This window comes from Rana temporaria, chromosome 4 (assembly GCF_905171775.1).
Source record: "Rana temporaria chromosome 4, aRanTem1.1, whole genome shotgun sequence".
Taxonomy (NCBI): Eukaryota; Metazoa; Chordata; class Amphibia; order Anura; family Ranidae; genus Rana; species Rana temporaria.
In genome coordinates this window covers 100,434,053-100,458,232 of record NC_053492.1, presented here as the reverse complement: position 1 = coordinate 100,458,232, position 24,180 = coordinate 100,434,053, and the positions used below count along the sequence as shown (strand labels likewise).

The following is a 24,180-nucleotide window of genomic DNA, read 5'->3' as shown; positions in this document are numbered from 1 at the left end:
TACCCCCTAAGTGAAAATGTCCAAATTGGGCCCAATTAGCCATTTTCCCTCCCCGGGTTCATGTGACTCATTAGTGTTACGAGGTCTCAGGTGTGAATGGGGAGCAGGCGTGTTAAATTTGGTGTCGCTCTCACTTTCTGATACTGGTCACTGGAAGTTCAACATGGCACCTCATTATTATTATTATTTAGGTACTTATATAGCACCGTCAATTTACGCAGCGCTTTACATATACAATGTACATTCACATCAGTCCCTACCCTCAAGGAGCTTACAATCTAAGGTCCCTAACTCACATTCATATACTAGGGCCAATTTAGGCAAAAGCCAATTAACCTACCAGCATGTCTTTGGAGTGTAGGAGGAAACCGGAGAACCCGGAGGAAACCCACACAGGCACAGGGAGAACATGCAAGCTCCAGGCAGGTAGTGAGTGTCATGTCGTGGTCAGGATTCGAACCAGCAACCCTTTTTACTGCTAGGCGAGAGTGCTACTCACTACACCACTGTCATGGCAAAGAACTCTGAGGATCTGAAAAAATAATTGTTGCTCTATAAGAAGATCGCCAAGACCCTGAAACTGAGCTGCAGCATGGTGGCCAAGACCATACAGCGGTTTAACAGGACAGGTTCCACTAAGAACAGGCCTTGTCACGGTCGACCAAAGAAGTTGAGTGCACATGTTCAGCATCATATCCAGAGGTTATCTTTGGAAATAAGACTTATGAGTGCTGCCAGCATTGCTGCAGAGGTTGAAGGGGTGGAGGGTCAGCCTGTTAGTGCTTAGAGCATACGCCGCACACTGAATCAAATTGGTCTGCATGGTTGTTGTGCCAGAAGGAAGCCTCTTCTAAAGATGATGCACAAGAAAGCCCACAGTTTGCTTTAGACAAGCAGACTCCAGTGGCAACCTGTAAAGCTCTGGTGAACTCCATGCCCAAGGGGGTTAAGGCAGTGCTGGAAAATAATGGTGGCCACACAAAATATTGACAATTTGGGCCAAATTTGGACATTTTCACTTAGGGGTGTACTCACTTTTGTTTCCAGCGGTTTAGACATTAATAGCTGTGTGTTGAGTTCTTTTGAGGGGACAGCAAATTTACACTGTTATACAAGCTGTATACTCACCACTTTACATTGTAATTTGTCACATGAAAAAAGTAATAAAATATTTACAAAAATGTGAGGAGTCTACTCAATTTTGTGAGATACTGTAGTTCATGAGGAAATATAATGCTATCCATCTTATTTTCAAGTTCCAAGCCTGTAACAAATCCTTTCATACAACAATGTAAAAGAAGTATATTTACATCCAAGAATGGTTTATAGAAAGCACAATCTCAAATAATTGCAAACATTTAGAAAACATGTGAAGGACTGGAGATAAATATTTAAAGCTGGAGTCATTATATGAGATGTTTTCTCACAGGTTTACCTCCTGTCTTATAATCGTACTGAACAGCTATACAGACATTTTCTCCTTGGCCAGTAATATACAACAACCTTATCCAGCTACATGGCATATGTTAAAAGCAAGCAATATATTTCAAAGTATGTAAACATTTAATGTAATAGCTATAAAAGTTTATTAATAGGGCCTCCAATCACTTGTGTTTTAAGTTTACTAGCCATTAAATACTTCCTGCATTTGTTGTTAGGCCCCACACATAGCATAATCAAGACAGTATGGTTCTATTTCTGTTGGATGCAGTTTGTGTGGTTGGTGTTACAGAACTTTCTAGGAATTGAAAAAGAAGAAACACTAAGTGAACAGTGATCTATGTTGCTGCTAAAAGCTGACCCAGCATTAGATTTATTTTTTCACGCACACATGGCAGGCAATCTGTAAACCTACAACATACAGGTATTTATCACCTTTCAATGGGATCACAGAACTCCCAGATTTTACCTTCATCTTCCTTCTCCCCAGAGGGCTTGTACCATTTGTTAGACTGACCCAGGAATAATGGATTATGTAAAACCTGCTGCCTATGCAGTAGACATTATGTTCTATGTGTAGTCATCATGTCAGGTGCAGTGCAGACCCTTGCTGGGTTATTTGAAATTATGTGATTTGACAGAAAATGACAATGAAAAGTCTAAGTGAGAGAAGACAGGAGGCGGAAACATGGAAGACATGGTTCCCCTCTGGCTTGCAGCAGAGCCAGATTCTCAGCAGGCTTTTTTTTGGCTGACCATAACAAAGTGTAACTTAAAGTGATTGTAAGCCCTTACCTATAGTATAACTGGTAAAGTGATTAGTCTCAGGTGATGCACAGAGGTGAAGCAAATCCTCCTACTGTACCTGTGTATTTCCAGCAATTTGTCCTGCACATCCTTGTAAAACTCAGAGATGAAAAGGATTTTTCACAGACTCACAAGGCAGGGGGTGGAGAGCCGTAGTTACACACTGTACAAGCGCTCTGCAAACTGATAGGGTGGAAGGGACACCCCCCCCCCCCACCTTCACACAGCACACAGGGACAGAGGTGAGACTGTCAATCAGCTGGAGCTCCCTCCCGTCACCTTTTTAGCTCTTGGTGTCAGGGAAACTTGTCGTCAGAAGTGACTAAGATTACAGAGGAACTAGACAGCTGGTGCTTTGGTGAGAGGCAAATAAACACTATAGAAATATGTGCTTTGATTAGATTTCATGTTTGTGGTTTACAATCACTTTAAATGAAGATCAGTGGCTATTTTTGCTAGCAACATTTTTTATTTTGTTCTTTAGAAAAAAATTCTGTGTACTGTGACATGTAGTATATCTAATTAGAGCTCTGCTTCAAGGAGCAACTCATTCTTTTAATCCTGACATTGCTTGAGTAGAGTACAATAACCCTGTGATGGTTAGTTCACTTCTTGCTCTGGGAATGCCCTGGAATTCTACAAGCTGGAGATTCCCAACTTTTGCTTTGCTCTTTTTACAGTATAGTTATACATCTGATTAACAAAAATTGCCTGAATCCTGGTTCAAACAACCCCTTCCTATTCCTATACAGAAAAGACAGATATCCAGCAATGGAAAGAGTCTGTGGACATGTCAATGGCCTTTCCAAAAATTCTGGAGGAGGAGTTAAAATTGATTTTACATGGTTTAAATTGCTCTTAAATGTATTATGTGTGAAGGGGACGTGAACATTAAACACTTCAATGCTTCAAAGTATGTATTGAACTTGCTAGAAATAGCCATACAGTAATACATACTGCAAGCTGAAAGTCTTTTTTTTTTTTTTTTTTTTTTTTAGCAAGTTCCAATGCACTCTTCTCAATGCACATACATGTTCCTGTGAAAGTGGCTGTATGTCTAAGTGGGTGCTGAAGTGACCACTGGCTGGAACCATGAGGAATCAGAATGAGGAATGTCACCAGCACACCATGAGTCTCCAAAAAAAATGGGTCCAAAGATTTATTCAGCAAACAGCTACTTCGGGCAACAAGAATTTAGAGATGAAGAAACACTAAGCCCAGCTTGATTCAGGATATATGTACTCACGTTCATTCATGTTATAACTGGAGAGGTCAGGATAGCTTCTCTGTGTAGGTCTGATTGCTGAAAGAAGAAACATAATACGTTAAAAATTGTGAATAAAAATACTCTGGGGCAGGGGGGCGCCCTGCGGCCCCCCCCACCCCAAAGCACCGTGTCCCCATGTTGATAAGGACAGAGCCTCTTCCCAACAACCCTGGCCGTTGGTTGTCGAGGTCTGCGGGCGGGGGGCTTATCGGAATCTGGGAGCCCCCTTTAATAAGGGGGCCCCCAAATACCGGCCCCCCACCCTAGGTGAATGAATATGGGGTACATCGTACCCCTACCCATTCACCTGGAAGAAAAATGTCAATAAAATAAAACACACAACAAAGGGTTTTAAAATAATTTATTAGTCAGCTCCGGGGGTCTTTTCAGCTCTCCGGGGGGGTCTTCTTCCATCTTCTCCGCTGTCGCCTCGGTGCTCCCTGGTTCTTCTCCCGCTCGCTCTCCGGTGCCTTCATCGGGGCTGGCCGCCGATATCTTCTTTTTAGCTCTATTACTAGTGGCGGCGCAGCCCGCTCTTCTTTACCGTCTTCTGCCTTCTTTTATTCTTATGTTGACGCGTCGCTTCCTCCCGCTGTAATGCCAGGTACGTGGCTCGCACCGATTTATATAGGCCTCTTATGACATCACAGTCCCATCATGCTCTGTGGGTCCCGAAGCATGATGGGACTGTGACGTCATAAGAGGCCTATATAAATTGGTGCGAGCCACGTACCTGGCATTACAGCGGGAGGAAGCAACGCGTCAACATAAGAAGAAAAGAAGAAGGCAGAAGACGGCAAAGAAGAGCGGGCTGCGCCGCTGCTAGTAATAGAGCTAAAAAGAAGATAGCGGCAGCCAGCCCCGAAGAAGGCACCGGAGAGCGAGCGGGAGAAGAACCGGGGAGCGCCGAGGCGACAGCGGAGAGCGGAGAAGATGGAAGACCCCCCGGAGAGTGGCGAAGACCCCCCGGAGCTGACTAATAAATTATTTTAAAACCCTGTGTTGTGTGTTTATTTTATTGACAGTTTTCTTCCAGGTGAATGGGTAGGGGTACGATGTACCCCATATTCGTTCACCTAGGGTGGGGGGCCGGTATCTGGGGGCCCCCTTATTAAAGGGGGCTCCCAGATTCCGATAAGTCCCCCACCCGCAGACCAGGACAACCAACGGCCAGGGTTGTCGTAAGAGGCCCTGTCCTTATCAACATGGGGACAGGGTGCTTTGGGGTGGGGGGGCCGCAGGGCGTCCCCCTGCCCCAGAGCACCCAACCCCCCCATGTTGATGGAATGCGGCCTGGTACGGCTCAGGAGAGGGGGGGTGGGCGCTCGCTCATCCCCACGGGTCTGGTATGGATTGTGGGGGAACCCCCACACCGTTTTTTCGGCGTAGGGGGTTCACCTTACAATCCAGACCTAAGGGCCTGGTATGCCCCTGGGGGGAAACCCATGCCGTTTTTTTATTTAAAATTTGGCATGGAGTTCCCCCTCATGATTCATACCAAACGCCACGGCTAGAATTGGCGGGAATCCAAGTCGGATCCCCATCGCTTCAATGACACGCTCTCCTATTCCAGCAAGTGCGAGATGTCGGCACCATGTCGCCGAAAATCAGCGCGATGCCGTCGTGCTGGAAACACATTCTCTGAGACAGGTACTGTAGATGGTTGTCACTGAAAAGTATCCTGCATATGATACATAAATACTACCCTACAATAGCCTAAAATCTCATCCATAAAATAATGATAAATGCTTGCATTAAAGCATCTGTTCTACCTAGAGTTGTGAGCTCCTTTTATGTTTTTTAAAGCAGAGTCAAGACAAAATAATTAAAAAATGTACTTACTTCATCTGAAAATGACTTAACTTTTAAATGTGAGCTCCAGACAGCTTGGTACTGATGTTTTGACTTACAGTGTTTCCAGCTGCAAAACTGATTTCCATTCCATATTATTCCATTGAATTTCATGCTATTGAATTTCAGAGGATCTGCTTTTTATTCCGATCACAAAGTCTCTGGAGGCTAGGGGTTTCCCTTAAAAAAAGGCCCTTGGTTTAAAAAACAAGCCTTTGGGCTTTGGAGTATTAACTACTGCCCACCCGTAGGATGTACCTGTACATCATTGGGTTAAAGCAGTTATACCTGGGCCATGGCTGCAGCTAAGACCCCTGTATTTTTTTTTTTCAGCCGGAGATGCTTTAAAATGTAAAAGTGATCCAAGAGGCTAAAAAACACTGGATTACTTTTACACGTGGTGGAAGAGCTACTCCCTCACTGGTTTCTGGTGCCTTTGCAGGCTCTCCTGTTCTACCGAGAGATGATCGGGAACCGAAAGCTCCCTGATCATTTCTATGGTCTAAGAAACTGGAAGCAATGAGGATTTTGTACCTTTCAGTTTTGCTCAGATGTACACAAGCAGTTACTGGTTTGTGAAAGCATCTGACCACACCAATCTTGGTCTGAGGAAAGATCTGGAGAGACCCCACACATTTCAGTAAAGAGAACGTATTACTGCCCATGCTATCACATTGGATGTTGGTATTAGCAAAAAAACAAACACAGTGTAAAAAGAAATAAAAAAAAGAAACTTAAACCTCCCCATCCCGCTGTGCTCACGTGAAACGGCATATGCATATGTCAGACGTTCACGCATATGTAAATGGTGATTGCACCACACATGTAGTGTATTGCCGCAAATGTCATAGCGAGAGCAATTATTCTAGCAAAAAACCTCCTGTGTAACATTAAACTAGTAACCTGCAAAGTCACCAATGGAGATCTTTGGGTACCATAGTTTGCCATTCCACAGGCATAGGCATATTTATTGCGTGAATTGTTAGGTATCTATTTTTCTGTTTTCAGCTCTAGTAGCCCAGAGCAGTTCTTGGCATAGCAGCATGTGCACTGTACACAACTGTTTAATAAAATGTGTGCAAGCATGTTTCTAACCACCAACATATCCCTTTACCTTACTTTTATCCTCTAAATACAGTTAACCCTACTCGGCCCTAAACACTTAATGTAAGCCTTAAAATTAACCCTTTATGCTGCATTTTATAAAGTTATAAAATGAACAGCAGAATAACATTCCTTTGCCTTAAAAGCGATTCCCATTCATGCAGGCTTTCGTCATGCAAACCAGTTTGCTTAGATTAGTACAGTTTCTGCTGTACTTACTGGTCATTCCAGATACAAGCGCTACAGACGTATCTCCTACTGGCTATTTACTAAATGAAGCCTGGGCTCCTGTGTTATGTGAAGGATCTGGAGGAGAGGGGGCAAAGACACGATTGCAGCACTAGGGTCTATGAGATGTAAAGAGCGTGCTTCCGGCGGCTCTCAACGGGGACAATGTACCCATACTTTGTTTTGTGGAAACGTGCCCCTTTACCGACTATATCGTCGTGAGACAGTCGGCAAGTGGTTAATATTGAGAAGAAGAATTTCTCATATTAAGTACATTCCTAAAAGATGTTTTTTTTTCCTGAAGAAGATCATTTTCACCCACCAAGCTGAAAACCCTTGCATTAAAAGTCAATTCTACAGAACTAGGCAGCTGTGGTCATTTACCAGCACAGCAAATCTGAACCCCCTACAAGCTCAATGCACACATTTTGTATTAAATCTGGCACTCGTTTTTTCCTTACCTTCTGTGCTTCTATGTTCTGCATTTCCGGCTTGGTAAGAATGTGGTCTGGTTGACTTTGCTGATATTTCTTTGGCCTTAAAAGTAAAAGCAAAAGTAAAGAAATAAGTACCAAAGCTATGGGTAGGGTGGAGAAAGCATAATACACAGTCAATGTTCCATTTTTAAAGCCTGTGGTAGGTTGTATTCTGAAGTCAAACCTTCACTTTGAGATTTCATGGATGTATTTTCTTCCTGTTGGTAACCACACATTTTAAACAAATACAAGGAAATTTCCAAGCTCAAACTTACCAACCAGCCAGCGACCAACCACATTCACCTCTCTAACAATATGCATTAACAGGAGTTTAGTCCGTACACATTTGCAAATGTATGCATAAGCCTTCAGGCCCCTGCAAAGGCACCCTGTTTTCTGTAGTCCCTGACCCTGACTTCTGCGTCTCCACAATGAGAGGCTGGTTAGAAAGTTTGAGCTTGGAAATCTCCTTGTATTTGTTTGACATAGGTCACCCTTTCAGTGCTCCTTGCTGCAATAGACCAGTTATAGGTGGAGGCACTGGCCACTTGTTGGTACCCATACATTGTCTATTGTACTGGAAGGACTTTAAGACCCCTTTCACACTGGGGCGCTATTCAGGCATTTAAGAGCTACAAATGGCGCCTGAAAAGCATCTGAAAAGCAGCTCTCAAGCCACCCCAGTGTGAAAGCCCTAGCAGCGCTTTACCGCTACCGCCCACACCGCCCCAGTGTGAAAGCCTTAGCGGCGCTTTACCGCTACCACCCACACCGCCCCAGTGTGAATGGGGTCTTAAACAACACACATTGACTTGCAAAAGGCTACAGCCCTTCTAAAGGTTCTGCTCAACTCTAGAGTAGCACAATACCAAAAACTCAAGATAAATTGCAAGAGGACTTAATTTACTTTAATTTCAAGTGACCAATAGACATTATATGAAAGCAATTTTCAAGGCTGACCTTAGCAATAACTCTGGCTGATAGACTCTCACAAGACTAAATTGGCACCAATTATGTCCGTTTAGGGCAGAGCCAAGCTGGCAAAATGAGATCATTATGAAAGTTGATGTGCCAATCTGTAGAAGAAAACTAAATCTGAACTCCAGGCAAACAGCCAATTATACAGATGAAATACATATGTAGCACTACTCAAGTAAGGGTCACCGATATCAGAGTCTCCACTGCTTTACAGCCAGTTACATTTTTTTTATCATTCTCTCAAACACAGAAAATCAGTGCTTGGCTTGTTTTTGTGGTTTTATTAGGGGGATGATAATTTAGATGGGGTATGGAATTATGAGATGCCCAACTTGAAAAAACGTTCCGAACAAGGGACAGCTTCCTCCCTATTTACAAAGAATCCTCTTCTTCCTTCCTCCTGCACACACTTGGTTCCTCTATGTACAGCACCTACTGATCACTCTTGGGTAATTAACAGTTTATTTGTTAAATCAGCAACAGCCCATTACAGGCTAGGAACTTCCCATCCCTTTTTGGATAGTAGTAGCACATGTGGAGTAAACAGCATCTCCTTTTGCTTCCCTGTAGACACTGAGCCCAGTTCTACCTCTGCGGAAAATGCCAGCCCACTTGGCTGCTTGCTTCTTTCAGTCCTCCAGACTGGCACACACACATGGAGACTCCCCGGGGGAAAGGTGAATGAAGACTTGGCACACCAATGTCTTCAAAGAGCACTGTTACAGCTCACATTCTCTCCACTTTTCTTGTCCCTGCACCATGCCAATCTACTCACTGTCTTCATTTGCTCTCTCTGCTGTCTCTCCGGCAACTGCCTCCTGTGGTGGGACCCGTTCCAGGCCAGCATCCCAAGCTCCAGCCTGGGGTAAAGCCCCTTCCTGGCAGGGGGCCTCAAGGGACACCGACAGCCTCTCCTCAGCACTGCTTCTCCATCTGGGTAAGGGTTCATAAATATGCAGATCATCTCCTCCTCACCTCCACCCACTTGTTCCAGAAGATTTTCCAACTTTCCAGATACCAGGGGGAGGCTCCAGAGAGCTGCCAGGATGAGTCATCCAGCCCTGACCCAGATTTAATGGCTCAGGTCTAACCTAGAGCCAGCTATGTTTTCCTACTCTCACTACTAGTAGCACACACTAGAAGTTGCTACACATATAAGAAAATTTGTATTTCTGTCCACCCAGTCCTAACATTTGCACAGCTCTGCCACACAGAACAGTGCTGCCTGACAGGGGAAGGGGAACTAATCTATCTCTGCTGCAGTTTGACATTCACTTGCAGGTCTTCTCACCCTCTCACTCTGTGACTGGACAGTGAAAGGAGAAGCAGCACACTTATACATGTGTTTCTCTGTCATGCTACTCTCTCCCCCTATCAGCATGGTCCTTGCACTACAGAACACCTAAACAGCTACTTATGCTGAAACCTTGAAACCAAGCTCTGCTGTACAGTAGACTGCAAAACAGCTAATGCCAAGTTAAACTTAGTTACTTACACCGCTCATATTTAAAGATTAAATCTAGGCAGATATAAAAGTCACAAACGAATGCAGTTCTGCAATCATTATTACAGCACTAAATGTATTTTGAAATGCAAGCAGTACAAGTACCCAACTGTGACCTGGTATCACTCTTGCAGCACCTGTGCAGCAGTCCTGGAGTGTCAGAAGAAGCAGCACAAGTAGCCATTCCTTTCATGTACTGAAACAAACTATGTTAGGAGAAAGCAGCATGAATGAGAGGTGAGCGCATCGCTGTGCCGCTTCTCATTTCACTGTCCAGTCACAGGCAGTAAACAAAGTAACTAATGCTGGCCAGCAGTAGAAAGAAAAAAAAACACTGTAGTGGAAATCTCTGGATTGAATTTGAATATGTTTTCTTTTAATGGGCTATTTCTTTTTATTTTGTTAATTTTGATGGAAGTTCTTCTTTAAAAAATACATCTAATTAATATAGAGCTGAATTAAGTTGTGCCTCTTAAGTCTGCCCAGAGTTTAGTGTCAAAAGATAATGGTAGGATATGCCAACGTGATTTCTGAATACCAGTAATGTATGGACATGTATATTCACATCAACGAAACATGTGTGTTTGTTAACCTAGACAGAGAGTTTGCAGATGTCTATCTTTTTATCTGGGAAACAACAGTCATCAAATAAAAAAGGTTTCTCCTGTCTACTAAACTATTCCCTTGAGAACAATCTCCTGCGGGGTATGATATCACAGACATAATGATCATGACCTGATCTGGATAAAATCAGTCTTTGCATTTCTATGAGTACCATAAGAGGAGACCATTTCTCATAAGCTTTGATAGTTGCCTCCTCAGACAATGGCTATGCCATATATGGCTTCTGAATGCCATCTTCATTTATCTGTTTCTCACAACTACTGTCAAGTGTATCTCAACCTGAAAAGCTAAAAGTCTGTATATTATTTACTTTGGCTATTTGCTCACACAACTATGCCTAGCTGACCTTATTCCCACATTGATATCCAAGATGCTTATCACATCAAAGAAGCAAGCACATCTTCATCTCTCCCAATAACATCTATTATAGCCATGCTTAGGAAAGTTAGCAGTGGTCCAAAATGAAGGAATATCAATCATATTGGGCACTTGTGAGAAAGCATCCTTAACAGAAAAAAATAAATACAAAAGACAGTGCTGCACAGCCAGAGTTCCACTAAAACAGATGGGAATATGCCTTATTGGCTTTTAACATGTATCCTCTTACCCGAAAGAGGGTGAACATGCGAATACATTTAACTGTGAGACAACCACAGATAGCACCGATTACTGCAACGTGAAATAGAAGCATGGGAATTGTTATTGGAATCTGAAGAATGAAATGGACCATAAGATAATAGAATGGAATATATTATGTATATATTTATATGTTAAATGGCCACTAAAATAACTGAATTTTAACTTTGGAAAAACAATCCTTATAAAAAAACAAAAAAAAAAAAAACGTTTTTGCAGTCTTCAGACATCGACCCAACATTTAATATTCCTGATCTGTGCCTGCATGTAATTGTAAGAAAAAGTATCCTGTTCTCTTTGTATTGCTTCCTTTGTGTAAAATCCTGGGTGCTCCTGCCAATCCTTCTGCTTTCCTTTAAAAAACTGACCACACTAAGGAGAACACACGGTTCAGTTTTTCATCTGTGCTGGCCATTCACTGGGAAGATTAGTGTGCTACTGTTTCTTCTCCCCCCAGCTCTTATGCAACTGAGAACATAAGTAATGTTATCACTTTTAAAAAAGGGGGGGAAAGTGTTTATAATGGCCCAGATTCAGGTAGGGGCGCGCACTGATACGGCGGCGCAGCGTATCGTTTTTAACGCTACGCCTCCGTAAATTACTGGAGCTACGCTGCATTCACGAAGCAAACAACGTAAAAAACGAGCGCCGGCCGTGCGTACGTTTGTGAATCAGCATAAGTATGCAATTTGCTGACAACTACGGGTGCGCCACCTAGCAGCCAGCGTCAGAATGCACCCTAAGATACGACGGCATAAGAGACTTATGCCAGTTGTATATTAGGCTACAGTCGGCGTATCTAGCTTTATGAATACAGAAAGTAGATACGCCGGCGCTACTTAGCAATTACGCTGCGTATCTATGGATACGCAGGCGTAATGGTTTTCTGAATCTACCCCAATGTTTATTTTTTTATGTCTATACACAAATGTTTTAAATTTCATTTCCATTCTATACAGAATAAGTTGTTTTACAAGGTGAGGGTTTATATACACTGCAAATTGTTGCCCTTACATGTAACCACACCTCTTTCTTTGTTAAGATACAATATCTGCACTGAAAACAGAAGGTAAAAAGAATGGCAATGCAGTATCATACAAGGACACATGTATGCATGACTTTGGGTGTGCTCCATCACACCACATCATGTATTTGATTGCCTATACTGGTACAGATATTTAGAAACAAAATAGGACAGGGGGCCATTGGAAGTCACAACAGACACTCGTCAACTCCAATACTGCAACAGTGCTGCATCACAAAAGATTCTAAGTGGATAGTCACATGAGTTTACCCGCAGTTCATAGACTTTATAGGCACAACCACACTAGATAGGATAAAATAAAATATAAAAAACTTTATTGATGCACAATAGAAATTTAAAAACAAAGTAGCATGATAATAGGGAGGGTAGTGCTGCGCTAATGGGTGGTGGATGGGTAGGTGTATGGACAAGTGGGGGAAGGGAATGGAAGATGGTATAACTGAAAGTAGGAACACTGTAACCAAAATAGCATAAACAAAAAACTGATCAGTGAACAATACTGGTGCAAATCATATAACTCCACACATTTCTCTTAATGTGATAAAATGAAATAAGGTAATGGATGGTGCAAAAAACAGTATTTTGTGTATAACACAACACCCGAATATCTGTGATGGGTAACAGTATTAAACTGGTGATAAAAAGTCCATAGACAAGGCTTAAGCTGTGTCAGCCAAAAAAAAAATGAATAATAATTAAGCAGTCCAAAAAGTAAGAAAAAAGTGCTGGTGTAGGTCCGCAGTGTGAGGTGGAAGAAGGATGGGTATCCAGTGATCCTTTTAAGGTGAATAAGGGTGTCCCCTTACCTTACTGCTGTAAGGTAACAGCATATAGATCCAACCACATTAGGTGGTTAACCAGATGGGCTTTTATCCAGAAACGATAGATCCTCCTTGGAAATCTCGTCCCAGATTGATGAGTATCACGCCCCAAAGAAAATAAAGCATCGATAGTGTGATATCGTTTTTAAAATTTTAAATCTCGTAAAAAATAAACAAGGGTACTCACATTGTTACAAATACAATAAGGCATGTAAAAAAGGAGAGCAGTCTGTCGCCAACGTCACCTCCGATACCTCTCAGTGGGCTCAGGTGACGTTGGTGACCTTAAAAGGATCACTGGATACCCATCCTTCTTCCACCTCACACTGCGGACCTACACCAGCACTTTTTTCTTACTTTTTGGACTGCTTAATTATTATTCATATATATTTTGGCTGACACAGCTTAAGCCTTGTCTATGGACTTTTTATCACCAGTTTAATACTGTTACCCATCACAGATATTCGGGTGTTGTGTTATACACAAAATACAGTTTTTTGCACCATCCATTACCTTATTTCATTTTATCACATTAAGAGAAATGTGTGGAGTTATATGATTTGCACCAGTATTGTTCACTGATCAGTTTTTTGTTTATGCTATTTTGGTTACACTGTTCCTACTTTCAGTTATACCATCTTCCATTCCCTTCCCCCACTTGTCCATACACCTACCCATCCACCACCCATTAGCGCAGCACTACCCTCCCTATTATCAATTATTTATGGTTTGATACACCTTTCAGTGCCACAGCTGTACCCTCACCCCTCCCCACCTCCCTCCCCCCCTCTTCCCCTCTCCCCTGATAAGCGCGGTAATATTCACTTTTTTCAAAGTAGCATGATACATTATACCAGGGGCGGACTGACAACTCATGGGGGCCCCCGGGCAATAGGAAATGTTGGGGCCCCCAGGCAAAATAATTTGGGGCCACACAGTATACACACACACACACACACACACACACACACACACAGTATACATACACAGACACACAATATTCACACAGTATACACACACAGAATACACATATACACACACAGAATACACATATACACACACTGAAAAGGTACTGGAGAGGCTGGGCAGCTATAATCTTGGGATTTTTTAAAAAACACAGATTTTTACATACTGTCCCTGGTTTTACTGAGGCTGGCAACCCTGATGGGGCCCCCTAGTGGCATGGGGCCCTCGGGCAGTGCCCGAGTGCCCAAATGGTCAGTCCGCCCCTGCATCATACACAGCTAAAGGTGGTGGACCAAATTGTAGAATGTATTACATTAAAGTGTATACTGGTCTTATTGATTTGCAGACTATGAGTCAAAGCTAATATAGGGCTCCACCACTATGTCATATACAGCTCAACATGTTTCCCATATTTCACTTCTTCAGGAACAAACGAGCTAACATAAGAATGTTACAATGACATTGACTGGAGACCAGAGCATGTCACACAAAGGGATCAAAAAATAAAGTAGGTATATAATTAATCTACACACAAAAGTAAAGAAAGACCCTCATAATAAATCCTCTTGTTCCAATACTTTCAGCCCAATTGATCACCAGACATACATCATGGTACGCCCCCTGAAAATTAAGGATAACTGCACCACAGGGGAGAAATGGAAGCAGGGAAGGAGGTGGCCAAACTACCCTCAATAGATTCAAAAAAGATTAAAGTACACCAGCCACAGGATGGAACTGTGGGTGTCTTATGGTAGTGCAGTGCCACGTCCTGCGTATATTGAAAAAATTGGCATTGAGGAGGAGCAAGAATGGACTTTATAGGCACCAATTGTAACATAAAATTTGTTTTATTGATGCAATCCCACAAGGGTCATTTGATCAACGTTACAGTAAATACATTTGTAAAAGACATTAAAAACAAGAAAAATGTATCACAAATTAAACCAATACTGGTCCAAGAAAGGCATCAAAGAAATGTGATGACTAGCATATGTAATGGTAAGTTTCAAACAAGCTCAGAGCTTGATTGAAACTTACCATTACATATGCTAGTCATCACATTTCTTTGATGCCTTTCTTAGACCAGTATTGGTTTAATTTGATTCTCTGTTGTTTATTACAATTTTTGTGATACATTTTTCTTGTTTTTAATGTCTTTTACAAATGTATTTACTGTAACGTTGATCCAATGACCCTTGTGGGATTGCATTAATAAAACAAATTTGATGTTACAATTGGTGCCTATAAAGTCCATTCTTGCAATTTTTTCAATACCCTCAATAGATATGCACACACTGATGTCCAAACTAGGGGAACATCAAAAATGCAGCTACAAATGGGCCATGGATAGGGCCCAACTGGAGAGGCCTGAAAACTGTAGCCACCCTGCAAAGGTGTCCCCCACTGGCTCCTATAATGGTACAAAACCATACTCCTATTTACAGGCTGCATGTGGGCTGAGCCAGGAACAATCTTCTCTGAATAACATTGCATTCACTTTCATAAGCAGTCACACAGTAAATGCATTTTATATATTCAACTAAAACCTGAATCTGATTTGGAATCAGCACCCTGTAATACTCTGTATAGAAGTAGTTTGGGAGAGGAAGGGGCAGTGCTAGGAGTCAATCAGGTGTGCTGCAGTGTAAAAATGTTTTAAGAAACAAGCTGACAGGAGAAAAGGAGAAGGGGATAACCTCATCAATCTGCTGTTGCTCGCTCACTGTTTAGTAACAAGGTGGGGATGGGGAGGTGACCAATATGTGTTAACCTGCAGTAGAGAAAAATCAAGGCACCAAAATGGCTGCACTATTTGACCTAGCTTTGTAAACTGCAGGACTGCATGGGCACCTGTATATTTAAAAGTGTTACTAAAAGGCATTTTTTTTTTCATTAAAATAATAGACATGTTATACTCAGCTGCTCTGTGCAATGATTTTGCACAAAGTGGCCCCAAACCTACTCTTCTGGGGTGCTCCGCTGGCGGCTTGGCTTTTCTTCTTCCTACTTTGCCTCCACAGTAAGGCACTTGGCTATGGGGGCACACAGTGCTTGCTTGCTCCTGAGATGTGTGTGTCTATGGAGTCACGCTCTATAGACAGACAGTGGGGCTTAGCCCTGTCCCCTGCTTCATCTTTACTGCATTTGATTGACAGCAGCAGGAGCCAATGGCTATATGAAGAGGAAGAGAAGGGAGAAGAGATGCAGCCATGCACAGTGCTGCATCTCTTCTCCCCTCTCTTCCCCTTCACACAGGGAAGGAGGCAGACAGAAAATTATAATTAAGGTAAAAAATAAATTGGCTTAGAACCACTTTAAAATGGAAGTAAAGACAATTATTTTTTTCTAGTTTTGGATAGAGGGGTTAAAATCTGTCATATTTTAATTGCTCATTGACGATAAGACCGCAAGTGATGGAAAATACAAAATTCTAGACTTGTCACAAGAACAAGAATTAATGGAAAAATCTGACTTTGTGTTATAGGGTGGCTTTGTTTGTTCTCCGTGGTCTCACTGTATGTAGAAACATAGCCACCCTCTCTTGCTCACCCCCAAGATGAACTAGGGACTATGGGATTTGTAGAATGCATAGAGCAGAGCATTGCTCATTCCAAACAAGTAAGGAAAACAAGGTGAGGTTGGGGAAATCATGGAGGATGTTACAAGGTGGCAGAAAACCACAGTGAGAAATTATTTCATGAAAAATAGATGACAGGGCCATTAAATAGTGGATGTGTATATGATCATTATTGGGGCAAAGGGATATCGTTTATTCTCACTTCAAGCATGCAACAATTTGCAGAGTGTTCACTGTACATATGAATGAGAAAGCGAAGAGCACACAGCAACAATGTTTCAGAGAGATAATACGTTTTGATGTCCTATTCAGAGCGTACCTTTTTGTGCTCTCTGGCCATTTTCCTCATGTTAACATTCTGTTCTTCATTTTCATATTTTTCTTTGAAGGTGTCCAGAATCTCATAAAGCTCTTCAGCCTGGGAAGGGCGCGGAATCTCACCAAACAATATCTCAAAGGCCCGAATGTCCTCATGACAGTAAAATCTACAATAAAACACAACTACAGTACCGTGGCTGGAAAAAAGAACATTTTCAAAAGAAAGCAGACGCAAAGAATTTGAGAAATGGGATAGCTGTGAAATCAAGTAAATTATTAGCAGATCTGCATTTTTTGACCATCCAAGAGAGTGTGTGGTATTTTCATGCTGAAACAGTGTGATATCTAAAATTTGTACTGTGCTGAAAATACCTGGACAAAGCAAAATGATAAATGACAACATCTGGGGCTTATTAAAATGCGATTTCACACCATTTCCAAGATCGAATAACTGTCACCCTGGTGAGACCTGTGGCTCTTACCTAACAAAGCCCTATGTGTGCCATAGTCTGGGATCTATCATGGAAACTGATTGAGATGTCTTTTCAAGCCCAGTTTCTACTTTGTCTACAATTCTACTTTGTCTAAATTTAGAGTGAAACTTCACCCTCCCAATCAACATTGATTATTAAAAGACACCTTTGTGTCATCAGCAAAAAGACATACATACACACCAAACTTACAAACAGATTTAATATTATCTAAAAAATAAATAAATTACTGTCTATACTCGAGTATAAGCCGACACGAGTATAAGCCGTGGTACCTAATTTTACCCCCAAAAAATAGGAAAACTTACTGACTCGAGTATAAGCCTAGGGTGAGAATGCAGCAGCTACTTTAAGCAAAAAAGAGTCAACAATGCCCATATGCACGCCTCACTGTGCCCATTTGCACGCCTCACTGTGCCCATTGCCACCTCACTGTGCCCATTGCCACCTCACTGTGCCCGAGTCAGTGTACCTGAAATTCTTGACAGGCTGCGGGCCATCCATTCACTGTTTAAAAGTAGCGGTCTCTTGGTCCCATTCCGTGATGTGGGTTTCCAAGCAGCCTATCATGGACATCTTCTCATCCTCTGACTCAGTTTCCCAGCAGACACTATATTCAGTGTTCCGCCAATCACGGACGTCTTTTCATCCTCGGATAAGAGAACTTCCATGATAGGCGAAACACTGAACACAGTGTCTGCTGGGAAACGCCTATCACGGAAGGGACCAGGGGGAAGCCACTACTTTTAAACAATGAACGCTCGCAGCCCTTCAGGTACACTGACTCGAGTAAGCCGAGGGGTGCATTTTCAGCCCTAAAAAAAAGGGCTGAAAAACTTGGCTTATACTTGAGTATATACTTCTGTGTCCGCTATATTTTTTGTTTCCTTGTACCTCCTATATACATATTTTTTTATTCTTAACTATACTACTTGCCTCTTCTTACTACAGTAAACCATAGTGTTTCTCTTACGAATTTGCCTGACATATAATCAAGTGGCCTCCAGGATGGTAGGCTTTAATTGTGCCCACTGATTACTGATTCCGATTGATTTACACCAACCTTTAAATACATTTTATAATAAGCATTTGCTTCAAATTTGGCATTTTGACATTTAAAACTTTTGTTTTTGTATGTGAAGTTTCATTTTTTTATTCCAATATCAGACCAAAGTTACTGGTGATCACAAGAATCCAAATTGTCTCCCACGCCAACAGCATCATTAATCCCCATCTAGAATATGACCTGCTTGGGTTGGGCATTTCACTAATCATTTTAGAGAAACCCCTTTAAAATTCCTCCAACACATTTCTGCTTCTGCTTGCAGGTTTGAAAACTCCAGTTAATGTCCTGCATATACAAGTCAGCCATAATTAAAACGTCTCTTCTCTTTCATTTGAGAAATCTCATCGCTCAAAAAGTTATAATCCTCATACCGTCCTAGGGCAGGTACCCTACACCAGTTCTAAGAGAAGATGCCTTTCTTGGTTGTAGGCAGACCCAGAGGGAAGAAGTTCTTTTATTTCCTAAATTAATGTTAGTTTTGTGAAATTCTTGCTCTGCAATCTGAATCTAATTGGTGACTGTGGGAAAATAACAGTAGTTTTATGTACTGACATTTTAATTCATCAAACACCAGGTGTTTAGAGAAAGATATCTTGCCAAAGGACAGAGATACTTGTCATTAGAATTTCACTTGTATTATTGCAGTTGTTAATCATTTAATGCAAACCATCATGAGAAGAAAGTGTAAACCCAAAATGTATTTGTTATAATTTTTGCATCATATCTCATTGTATAGAACTTATTTATGTGTATACAGTGAGGGCCAGATTCACAAAGAGATACGACGGTGTATCTACAGATACACCATCGTATCTCTGACTTACACTGGTCCTATCTATGCGCCTGATTCATAGAATCAGATACACATAGATAGGGCTAAGATCTGACAGGTGTAACTGTGTTACACTGTCGGATCTTTTTTTCAATTTAAAAATGGCGCCGGGGGCGTTCCCGCTGATTTACCTTGAATAATATGTAAATCAGCGAGATACGCAAATTCACGAACGTACGCGGACCCGACGCAGTCTTCTTACGACGTTTCCGTAGCGGCTTTCCCGTCGTATACTTACCCCTGCTTTTATCAGGCGCAGCCAATGTTAAGTATAGCCGGCGTTCCCGCGTCGAATTTGAATTTTCTAACGTCGTTTGCGTACGCCGATTCACAAACACGCGCGTCGCAAGTCACGCTCACGTCAAAACCACTGACGTCCTAGTGACGTCAGTGGGAGCAATGCACGCCAGGAAATTCCCCGGACGGCGCATGCGCATTTAAATCGGCGCGGGAACGCGCCCGATTTAAATAGTACACTCCCCCTAGCCGCGGAATTTGAATTCCGCCGGGGGATTTAGGATCCGCCGCCGCAAGTTTGGAGGTAAGTGGTTTGTGAATTAGCCACTTGCCTCTCAAACTTGCGGGAGCGGATCTTAAATCACGTAGATCGAGCGGATCTATAGATCCGCTGATCTACGTGAATCTGGCCCTGAATCTGTAAAGTATTCACAGCGCTCAACTTTTTCCATTATTTGTTATGTTACAGCCTTATTCTAAAATGGATTAAATTCATTATTTTCCTAAAAATTCTAAAAAGAATACCCCATAATGACAACATTAAAAGAAGTTAGTTTGAAATCTTTGCAAATTTATTAAAATTAAAAAACGAAAAAAATCACATGTGTATAAGTATTCACAGCATTTGCCATGCCACTCAATATTGAGCTCAGGTGCATTCTGTTTTCACTGATCGTCCTTGATATGTTTCTACAACTTGATTGGAGCGCACCTGTGGTAAATTCAGTTGACTGGACATGATTTGGAAATGAATAATAAAAAAAATGGAATACGGCGCCAATAACATAGATAATGATTACAGCAAGTGCAGCTCCAAAAATTTGTGAATAACTAATAAACAGTGAAGAAAATACAAAGGGCGCAACAAGTGTAGAATAATGTCAATACACATTTATACAGTAATCAGTGCATATTTATATCACTGATCGCTGTATAAATGTAAATGGTCCCAAAAATGTGTCAAAAGTGTCCGATGTGTCCGCCATAATGTTGCAGTCACAATAAAAAAAAAAAAAAAAAAAAAATCGCAGATCGGCACCATTACTAGAAAAAAAAATGTCATAATTCTGTCCCTTATTTTGTAGGCGCTATAACTTTTGCACAAACCAATCACTATACGCTTATTGCGTTTTTTTTTTTTTTTTACCAAAAATATATAGAAGAATACGTGTCGCCCTAAACTGAAAAAAATAATAATAATTGGGATATTTTTTTTAAAAAATGTTCGCAATTTTTTTGTTTATAGCGCAAAAAATAAAAATCGCAGAGGTGATCAAATACCACCAAAAGAAAGATCTATTTTTTGGGAAAAAAAGGACTCCACTTTTGTTTGAGAGCCATGTCGCACGACTGCACAATTTTCAGTTAAAGCAACGCAGTGCCGAAAGCTGAAATTTCGCCTGGGCAGGAAGTGGGTATATGTGCCCAATAAGCAAGTGGTCAAAGAACCCCTTACATGCCTGATGGTCATTTATGTACTTATACATCTGGTGAGCGCATTTTGATTGTACCATCGGGTGAAGCACTTTATTATGCACATTGCACTTTCTGAAAGCACGGTGGTTGGAGTATAAATCTGGAACACAGCATTCCATTGCTATTATTATATCTGTATTTTTTTTAACTTTTTATTCATTAATCAATTGGTTACTATATGGACATTATTCTACACCTGTTGCACCCTTTGTATGATTTGGAAATCCAAGCAGCATTGAAGGTCTCAATGAGCACAGTGGCCTCCATCATCCGAAAATGAAGACGTTAGGAACCACCAGGACTCTTTCTAGAGGGGGCCGCCTGGCCAAAATTAGTGATCGGGGGAGAAGGGCCTTAGTCAGGTAGGTGACCAAGAACACGGTGGTCACTGTGACAGAGATTCAGTGTTTCTCTATTGAGAGAGGAGAACCTTCCAAAAGAACAACTATCGCTGCAGCGCTCCACCAATCAGGCCTGTATGGTAGCGTTGTCAGACGGAAGCCACTCATTAAAAGGCACATAACATCCCGCCTGGAGTTTGCCAAAAGGCACCTGGGGAACTCTCGGACCATGAGAAGGAAAATTCTCTGGTCTGATGAAACAAAGATTGAACTCTTCAGCCTGAATGGCAAGCTTCATGTCTGGAGGAAGCCACGCGCTGCTCATCACCTAGCCAATACCATCCCTACAGTGAAGCATGGTGGTGGCAGCAGGAATTAGGAGACTAGTAAGGATCGAGAGAAAAATGAATGCAGCAATTTGTATAGAGACATCCTTGATAAAAACTTGCTCAAAAGCGCTTTGTACCTCAGACTGGGGCAAAGGTTCATCTTCCAGCAGGACCATGACCCTAAGTACACAACCAAGATAACAAAGGAGTGGCTACGGGGCAACTCTGTGAATGCCCTTGGGTGGCCCAGCCAGAGCCCAGACTTGAACCCCACTGAACATCTCTGGAGAGATCCGAGAATGAATGGGGAGTGTTGGTGCACAGCCAATCAGAAAGAGCTTGAGAGGTCCTGCAAAGAACAATGGGAGAAACTGCCCAAAAATTGGTATTTCAAGCTTGTAGCATCGTACTCAGGCTGTAATTGGTGCCAAATGGGATTTTTTGATTTTTATTTTTAATGCATTTGCAAAGATTTCAAACAAACTTCCTGCACGTTGTCATTATGGGGTATTGTTTGTAGAATTTTGAGGAAAATAAATAATTTAATCCATTTTGGTATAAGGCTGTAACATACCAAAATGTGAAAAAAAGTGAAGAGCTGTGAATACTTTCCGGATGCACTGTATGCTGCAAAGTTTCTTATCTAAACATTCTGCCAGGTAGGACACTGCACACTTCCTGTTGCAGGGTGACAACACAAAGCCATCATCTCACAAAAAGTAGCAGCACTGTCAGCTTGCCTTGGGCTCTCTTTCGGTTGTCCATTTGGCAACCTATCATGGTCTGCAGGAGGTTTTTGCAGACCTGATAAGAATCCAATAACCAACTGAATAAGTGTGTATTGTAGGCTATTGCTGACATGGTCTCCATGTAAGAAAAAAAAGTTGAGAGACTTACCTTGAAACGAAGCCCTCTAGCAGCGAGCTGTCATCGATGACAGGGCTTCCATCTTTACCCAGTCCTACTTCTGGGTTTGCGGGCTCTGGCCCTTTGAACATCATAGTCCCGATGATGTCACTCCTGCGCATGGGAGTCATGGCCACGGCACAGAGCTCTGAAGGGATGGCATGAGCATGCCATCTATTCAGCGCACATGCGCCGGTGACATCACAGGCTGCTGCTCACTGGAATATCTTCTAAATGGTGCACATTTAGGAGATATTCATTTTAAAGACTGGTAAGCTTCATTAGAAGCTTACCTGTAGGTAAAAGTAGCAAAAAAGAGTTTACTACCACTTTAAAGGAAGCTGTATACAGTGGGACATGCCAAAAATACTTAATACATATAGTGCTTATATACTATTTAAGTTTTATAGCCAGCTCCATAAATTGTGTCCTTTCTGCTGTCTTGCTCCCTCATTGTGGGGATCCACAGCTGGAAATAGAAGATTCCTGTGAAACTTCGACTTTCAGCAAAGGGCTAAGCAAGCAGAGCTAACAGTACCCTGCTTCTGCCTTCAGCACCAACAGAAAACTTTAGTTTCCCTTCACCTGGCACAGCCTCTCACAGAAAAAAGGGGTAAAGAGTTTAAAGTGACACTAAGCTAAACTTAATTAATTACATCAATTGTCTTGTCTTAAAATAATAAAAGGGGTTGTAAACTCTCGTGCTTTTTCACCTTAATGCATCCTATGCATTGGGTTCCACCATTGAAACCGGACCAAGGGACAACACACAGACACCCAGACAGTAAAATCAGGCATTTGGCAGTTCCTGGGACAGCACGGATGATACCGATTACAATGCTGATTTTTATCGCTCGTTTGTGAGTGTTTCTATTATGTAATTTTTTTTTTTTTTTTAAAGGTACATTTTTATTTTGAAATTTTTGTACATACAAAACAGACAATACAACAAACACACATCCTAGGCGAACATCGCCCGGTACATCATTTTATAAAACTTTGGTAGCTGGTACACATTGAGCATTTTCATAAAAACGCACAGAGAAAGGTGGGAGAAAAACAACAGAATCGTTCATTTACTCACTTAGTTCTATTCAACGGGCAGAGGTATCAGTCATCAGTCAAAGTTCAAGGAGCAGGAGGTATGATGCTCTCGGAATCAACCCAAGAGCCCCAGACCTTCAAGAATTTTTTTGGACACCCTTTGGCCTCATATGTCATCTTATACAGCGGTATAGCACGATTGATGGTGGTGAGCCAAAAGGTAATGGTAGGTAAGGATGGAGACTTCCAGTGGAAGGTTATAGACTTCTTAGCATAGAACAGTACTATCCGCAGGAAGGTTTGCATATTCTTAGATAGAGTCTCGTCATCAATGTGGCCCAGTAAACACCTCAGAGGATTACATATATTGGGTATCTCAGTCAGCGAGCTAATGAAGGCCGTGACCTCCGACCAGAACTTTCTAATCGGAGCACACTCCCACATCATATGAAAGAACGTGCCATCAGCCGCGCCGCATCGGGAGCATAGCGCTGAGGGGATTCTGCTCAGTTTGAACAGTAAGCATGGTGTGAAGTAGGATCTATATAACAGCTTGGTCTGTATTACCTTGTCACGGGACGAAATGACAGAGGGGACCTGGAGGGGCAATACCTCCTGCCAGATCTCCTCCGTCAGCTCAGGGATGTCAGCTCTCCAGCTAGCAGCCGCTTTGCTCAGCCTTTGAGTCGTAGTGTGCAGGAGAGACCCATAATATGTGGAGACTAACTTGGTGTGCGAGGGGTCAGTTAGTAGTCGCTCCAGCCGAGAAAGCTGGACGACTATGTTACGAAGGCCAAACTGCGTTGCTGCAGTGT

At 42.0% G+C, this 24,180-nt stretch overlaps 1 protein-coding gene across 6 annotated transcripts in view; it reads right to left on the bottom strand.

The window, feature by feature from the left end:
- Nucleotides 1-24,180, bottom strand: part of SH3YL1 (SH3 and SYLF domain containing 1) — a 168,827-nt gene that overhangs the window by 70,233 nt on the left and 74,414 nt on the right. For 5 of the 6 annotated variants that reach the window (XM_040348673.1, XM_040348674.1, XM_040348672.1 and 2 more), the window contains 3 exons: nt 16,645-16,810; nt 7,159-7,234; nt 3,494-3,550 (listed from right to left, as the gene is read on the bottom strand). In XM_040348673.1, the coding sequence (XP_040204607.1) occupies nt 3,494-3,550; nt 7,159-7,234; nt 16,645-16,810 (299 nt within the window). Of the gene's footprint in view, nt 1-1,404; nt 1,739-3,493; nt 3,551-7,158; nt 7,235-16,644; nt 16,811-24,180 lie in introns of those variants that run through there. The other variant, XM_040348675.1, reaches the window with a different exon arrangement.